The 7,162-nt window shown below is 42.2% G+C and overlaps 2 protein-coding genes across 2 annotated transcripts in view; both read right to left on the bottom strand.

The window, feature by feature from the left end:
• Window positions 1–876, bottom strand: part of LOC102826356 (keratin-associated protein 10-6-like) — a 1,802-nt gene extending 926 nt beyond the window's left edge. Inside the window, exons 1-2 of the mRNA XM_006876789.1 lie at window positions 711–876; window positions 291–570 (exon numbers count right to left, since the gene is read on the bottom strand). Coding sequence (XP_006876851.1) covers window positions 291–570; window positions 711–876 — 446 coding nt within the window. The remainder of the gene's footprint in view (window positions 1–290; window positions 571–710) is intronic.
• TSPEAR (thrombospondin-type laminin G domain and EAR repeats) overlaps window positions 1–7,162 on the bottom strand; it is a 130,992-nt gene that overhangs the window by 67,542 nt on the left and 56,288 nt on the right. The window lies entirely within an intron of this gene.

The raw sequence follows: 7,162 nt of genomic DNA, 5'->3' as shown, positions 1-7,162 counted from the left end.
GGATGACTGGCAGCTAGACTGCTGGCAGCAGGAAGGCTCACAGGAGCTGGTGCAGGTGGATTGGCAGGGGCTCGAATCACAGCTCATGGGAGTGCAGATGAAAGTCAGACAGGAGGCTGGGGTGCAGCTGGTGGGGACACAGCAGGAGGACTGGGAGCAGGAGGGGACACAGCAGATAGACTGGGAGCAGGAGGGGACACAACAGGAGGACTGGGGGCAGGAGAGGACACAGCAGGAGGACTGGGGGCAGGAGGGGACACAGCAGGAAGACTGGGGGCAGGAGAGGGCACAGCAGGAGGACTCGGAGCAGGAGGGGACACAGCAGATAGACTGGGGGCAGGAGGGGACACAGCACGAGGACTGGGGGCAGGAGGGGACACAGCAGGAGGACTGGGGGCAGGAGGGGACACAGCAGGAGGACTCGGAGCAGGTGGGGACACAGCAGGAGGACTGGGGGCAGGAGGGGACACAGCAGGAGGACTGGGGGCAGGAGGGGACACAGCAGGAGGACTCGGAGCAGGTGGGGACACAGCAGATAGACTGGGGGCAGGAGGGGACACAGCAGGAAGACTGGGGGCAGGAGGGGACACAGCAGGAGGACTGAGAGCAGGAGGGGACACAGCAGATAGACTGGGGGCAGGAGGGGACACAGCAGAAGGACTGGGGGCAGGAGGGGACACAGCAGGAGGACTCAGAGCAGGTGGGAGCACAGCAGGGCGGCTCGCAGTAGCTCTCCTGGCAGTTGTCCACCTCATAGGAGGAGCAAGGGTAGTCACTGGGCAGACTGACACGGCTGCTGTAGCTCCTTTCGCTGGAGCAGACAGATGTGGTGGATGCAGCTGGAACATAGGTTCCGGAGTAGCAGGTGTCAGTCATGGTGGGGGTGAGGGTAGACTGGGAGATAGGGAGGTGGGTGATGGGACAAGGGTGTGAGTGTGTGTGTGAGTGAGTGAGTGGGTGAATGTGTGAGCAAGTGTGTGAGTGAGTGAGTGAGTGAGTGAATGAGTGAGTGAATGAGTGAGTGAGTGAGTGTGTGAGGCATTCTGGGCTGTCAGGACTTTTATATCCCTCTCTAGCTTGTGTTGTTCCAACACGAGGTTCAATAAGCTTCCCCTTCCTTGTTATTGTTAAAACCCAAGTTGGAAGCCCTCATTAGTGCTGCTTTATTAATTAGTGCTGAGGAACAAAAGAGGTTACTTAGTCTATGAGACTCCTGGTTATGACTGACAACTGTGTTGACCTCTGACTGGCATCTGACTTCCTAAGCAAACACCACTGGGGGGAAAAAAACAGGTGCTCTTGGAGCCTGCCTGTGGCCTGCTGTGCTTACTCTGCTCTCAGGGGCTGCTCCAAACCACCTGGTTCTATAAGATGAACGGAGAATTGTGCATGTAGAGGAGATCATACACCCCAGCAACTCAGTAACTGGGCTAGTCGGAGCAGAGGGAGCTCCTTCCCCTCCTCTGCTGCTTGTGGGCTATAAGACATAGACCTACCCACTCCCAACAGAAGGCGGGCCTAGTAGTAGAGACCAGGCAAAGAGAGAAGTAGTAAATGAAAGGGCAAAGATGTCACTGAAACCCAACATGGAACAATAGAAATGGAATATGTTAAAGAAACCTTGAGAAAAACAGAAAGTGCTTTCGGAAGAGCCAACATTGACCAAAGTGTATCAGAAAGAGATGCCAGAGAAAGGAAAAAATAGAAGAAAAGTTCCAAGAGTTCGGGAAAACATGGGTCTTTAGATTTGAAATTCTGACCAAATATATGTAAGATGAATGAAAAACCTTGTATGTTTAGACACACAGGCAAAATTTCTGATCTCAAACATGAAGAAAAAGCCTAAAAGTGTCCCAAGAGATTTGCATCCTACTTCAACTCAGTAGATCTGGATGACTGAAGACAATGGAGAGGAATCCTCAAAGTCTAAGGGAATGAAATGACTTAGAATGGGTAGCTCCATTGTTGTTGTTAAGTGCCATCGAGTTGTCTTCAACCCATTGCGACTCTGTATAGGATTTTCAAGGTGTGGCTGGTGAGCTTGAACCATCAACCTTGAGGTTCAAACTGACATTTTGAGTCATACCAGGAATCTTAATCATTCTGTATTTAGTTAGAGCCTTGCAGATATACAGCTATACTAAGAGTCTTCCACTGTTAAACTATCCATGAAAACATCGTGGGAGTACATGGTTCATTCAGCAAAACACAAGGCCTATCCAAAAGGGAGTAAAACATAAGATTGAACAAGAGCAAAAACAACAACAACAAAAAATCAGCAAAAAGCAGGTTAAAGTTCTTAATTTCTTCAGGAATAGAAAATACATTTGCTTAACCCTACAGAACTAATCACTGTTCATACTTATTTATTTCTTTGTGGTGTACAGTTCTAGGAGTTTTGACAAATGCAGAACACCCTATGCCCACCACAATACTACACAGAAGAAGCCCATCACCTTCTAAGATTCCCTTGTGTTTCCCCATTGTAGCAGCTTCTCCCCACATCCAAAATTCCTGGCAATCACTGACACTCCAACATTATAATTTTGTCTTTTTGCAAATTTCACTCATACACTAGGTTGTCTTTTTTTTTTTTTTTTTTTTCTACTTGGAAAAATGCATCTGAGATTCATTCATGTTGTTATGGATATCAGAAGTTATTTCTTTTTACTGCTGAATAGTATTCCATGGAGTCCTGGTATGGCACCGTAGGATAAGCACTAGACCTCAAGGTTGGTTTAAACTGCAAGGTCAGCAGTTCAAACCCACCAGCCCCTCCTCAGAAACCCTATACAAGGGTTGCTATGAGTTGGAAATGGCTTGATGGCACTTAGCAACAAAGCAACAGTATTCCTTGGTATATATTTACCACAGTTCAACTATTCAATGGGTGAGGGATGTGCTCCATTTTTGATAATTATGTACGTAGCTACTATAGACTTTATGCACAGGGTTTTGTGTGATAATGAGGATCTCCTGTTTTGTTTTTGTTTTGCTTTTTTTTTTTTTTTAGCATAAACCTATGAGTGGGATTGCAGGGTCATAGGTCATATGATAAGTGAATGGTTAACTTAATGAAAAAATGCCAAATTATTTCCCAAAATGGCTGTACCATTTTGCATTTCTACCATCAATGCATAAAAACTCTAGTTGCTCTATATCCTTGCCAGTATTTGATGTTGTGAGTTTTTTTGTGTTAGTTTTCTTTCTTTTTCTTTTTCTATTTTAGGCACTCTTATAGGTCCTGATGCGGTGATATAGGACAAGCACTTGACTGCTAACTACAAGGTCGGTGGTTCAAATCTACTAGCCACTCCTCAGAAACCTATACAGTGTTGCTATGAGTCAGAACCGACTTGATGGCACATAACAACAACAACAATAATAGGTGTCTAATAGGAGTCCTGGTGTGGCACTATAGGTTAAGCACTGGACTGCTAAATGGAGGTCGGTTGTTCAAACTCACCAGCTGGTCCTTAGAAACCCTAAGTGACTCACTATGAGTCAAAATCAATTTGATGCGACTTAACAACAACAACAACAATAGGTAACATGTTATAATTTTAATTTCTATTTATGACTAAAGACATGTTGATTACATGTCCTTCTTTGCCAGACTATTTTCCAAAGTGATTGTATATTTATACATCATGGAGGGTCAGAGAAAAAGAGGAAGACCCCCCACCGAGATGTATTGCCCAGTTGGCAGTATTGATGGACTCAAGCGTGGCAACAGTAGTGAGGTTGGCCCAGGATTGGGCAGGGCTTTGTTCTGCTGTGCATAGGGGCGCTAGGAGTCGGTGCCAACTCAATGGCACATAACAACAACAACAACCAATGTTTACTTGTGCTTTATCGGCTATGCAAAGACATTCAACTGTGTGGAGCATAATAAAATATAGATCACATTGTGAGGAATGGGAATTCCAGGGCATTTATGCTCATGATAAATCTGTACACAGACCCTAAGTTAGTCATTAGAACAGAACAAGAGAATACTGAATGGTTTAAAATCAGAAAAAGTGTACGTCTGGGTTGTAGCCACTCAGCATAATTTTTCAATCTGTATGCTAAGCAAATTGTGTACTATTTATTTATATAAATAGTGTTCTATTTATATTATTTGCTAAGCAAATAATCCAAGATACTGGATTATATGAAGAAGATGTGGTAGCTTGGAGGAAAACTCATCAACAACTTATGATATGCAAATGATACAACCTTGAAGTGAGGAGGACTTGAAATACTTACTGATGAAGATCAAAGGCTTTCCATATGGGTTGCACTTCAATGTAAAGAAAATGAAAATCTTCACAACTGGACCAATAAATAGCATTATGATAAAGGGAGAAAAGGCTGAAGTTGTTAAAGACTTTATCTATAAGCAACGCTCATGGAAGCATCAGTCAACAAATCAAACAATATATTGCACTAGGCAAATCTGTTGCAAAAGATTTTTTGAATGTGTTAAAAAGCAAAGATAGCAGTTTGAGGACTAAGGTACACCTGGCATAAGCCAAGGTATTTTTAATGGCCTCCTATGCATGAGTCCTGGTGTGGCACTGTGGGTTAATGCACCAGACTGCAAAGCCGTTTGAACTGTGAGATTGGCAGTTCAAGCTCACCAGTCGCTCCTTGGAAACCCTATGCAGAGTTGCTATGGATCAGAACAGACTTGACGGCACTTAAAAACAACAATATGCATGTGTAATGGTGTCCTGATGTGGTGCTGTAGGATAAGCACTAGACCACAAGGTCGATTTCAACCTCAAGTTCCACATCTGGAACTCACCAGTTGCTCTTTGGAAACCTTATACAGGGAAGCTATTAGTCAGAACTGACTCTAAGGCACTTAATAACAAAACAATGCATGTAAAAGTTGGACAATGAATAAGGAATACCATTAAAAAAAATGTTGCATTTGAGTTACGATGTTGGAGAATAATATTAAAAAGATTATGGGCTGCAAGAAGAACAAACAAATCTGTGTTATAAGAATGCTCTGTAGAAGCCAGGATGGCCAGACTTCGTCTCTCATACTTTGCACATGTTAATCAGGAGGAACCGGTCCCTGGAGAAGGAAATCATGCTTGGTAAAGTGAAAAGTCAGCAAAAGAGAGGAAGACTCCCAACAAATGGATTGGCACAGTGGCAGCAGCAATGGGCTTAGGTGTAACAATGACTGTGAGGTTGGCACAGGACAAGGCAGTGTTTCATTCTATCGTGCAGAAGGTCACTATGAGTCGGTACCGACTTGATGGCACCTAACAACAACATACTTGTGAAAGTTGGACAATGAATAAGGAAGACCATAGAAGAATCAGTGCATTTGAATTATGATTTTGGAGAAAGATATTGTAAGTAGCACAGGCTACCGGAAGAACAAAGAAATTTGTCTTGGAAGAGGTATAACCAGAATGCTCCTTAGAAACAATGAGAAACTTTGACATGTTGCCAGAAGGGATCAGTCCCTAAAGAACAGAATCATGATTGGTAAAGGGGAGCATCAGTGAAAAAAAGGAAGACCCCCAATGAGATGGTTTGACACAGTGGCAGCAACAAAGGGTTCAAATATAACAACAATTGTTAGGATAGGCAGTGTTTCCTCCTGTTGTACCTGTGTGACCTTCATTTCAGGGGCACAATGAGTCAGAACCAACTCCATCACACATAATGATAACAACAGCCAATGGCATATAAAAGTTCAGGGTCTTTTAAATCCTCATCAACACTTAATGTGGTCAGTCTTCTTAATTTTAGCCATTAGAATAAGTGTAGATTATTTTACTGAGATTTTAATTTGCATTTCCCTAACCTGGTGTGGCACTGTGGGTTAATGTGCTAGACTGCAAAGTCGGTTTGAACTGCAAGGTTGATGGCTCAAGCTCATCAGCCACTCCTTGGAAACCCCATGCAGGGTTGCTATGGGTCAGGACCGACTCGACAGCACTTCACAACAACAACAATCACTGGTTAAATCCCCACTGCTCACTGAAAGATCAGTGAATTGAATCCACAGGGATTAAAAAACCTGACCATCTGCTCCAATAAAAGATTACAGTCTCAGAAACCCTTTGGGATAGTTTTACTTTGTGTTATGGATCAGAATTTACCCGATAGCATACAACAAAGACTAATGGCGGTGAAAAAAGTGTTCACTCAATTGTTAACCTAAAACTTGCTAGTTTGAATCCATTTAGTAATCTGTTTATTTTAAGATTACAGCCCAGGGAACCCTGTGGAGCAGTCTGACTCTGTACACATGGGATTGCCATCAGGCGGGAGCAGTTCAATGACAACTAATGACAGCAATTTATGATGTGGAGTATTTTTATGTTCTTATTTGCCATCCATATATCTTCTTGGGCATAAAGTATCTGCACATCTTCTAGGCCCCGCTCCCCCTTTTTATTAAGTTTTCTTATCACTGCTTTTTGGTTTTCTTTTAGAATTCTTATTATATTTTGGACACAAGTACTTTGATCAGATGTGTGATTTGCAAATACATTCTACCAGTCTGAGACTTATCTTTAACGTTATTACTGCAGAGAAAAATAGTTTAAAATTGATAAGCTCCAATTTACCATGCTTTTCTTTTTTTAGATCATGCTTTTGGTGTCAAATCTAAGAACTTATTGCATAGCATGCTTTTCTCCTATTTTTGTTTTCTAGAAGTTAAAAAAATGTACATCTTATATTTAAATTTACCATCAATTTTGATTTATTTTTTACATATAGTGTGAAGGTTTGTTTTACTTTATTTAAATGTTTGCATATTGACAGTTTTTTCCAGAACCCTATTTTGGAAATACTCCTGTTTTTCAGTGACTTGCTTTTGTACTTTGGTAAAAAATTGGTTGATTTTATTTGTGTGGGTTTACTTTTTTACCTTCTATTCTGTTTTATTGATCTGTGTATCTCTCCTTTTGCTAAAACCACATGTGTTTGTTATTACAGCTTTATGTTGTTGTAAGTTGCCATCGAGTTGGTACCAACTCATAGTGACCCTATGCACAACAGAACAAAACACTGCCCATTTCTGGGTCAACCTCACAATTGTTGCTTTCTTTACATTGAGATGTAATCCATACCGAAGGCTGTGCTCTTTGATCTTCATCAGTAAATATTTTAAGTCCTCTTCACTTTCAGCAAGCAAGTTTGT

This window comes from Chrysochloris asiatica, unplaced genomic scaffold (genome assembly GCF_000296735.1).
Source record: "Chrysochloris asiatica unplaced genomic scaffold, ChrAsi1.0 scaffold00415, whole genome shotgun sequence".
Taxonomy (NCBI): domain Eukaryota; kingdom Metazoa; phylum Chordata; class Mammalia; order Afrosoricida; family Chrysochloridae; genus Chrysochloris; species Chrysochloris asiatica.
The sequence above is the reverse complement of the archived record's forward strand: the minus strand, read 5'-3'. Positions and strand labels throughout refer to the sequence as shown.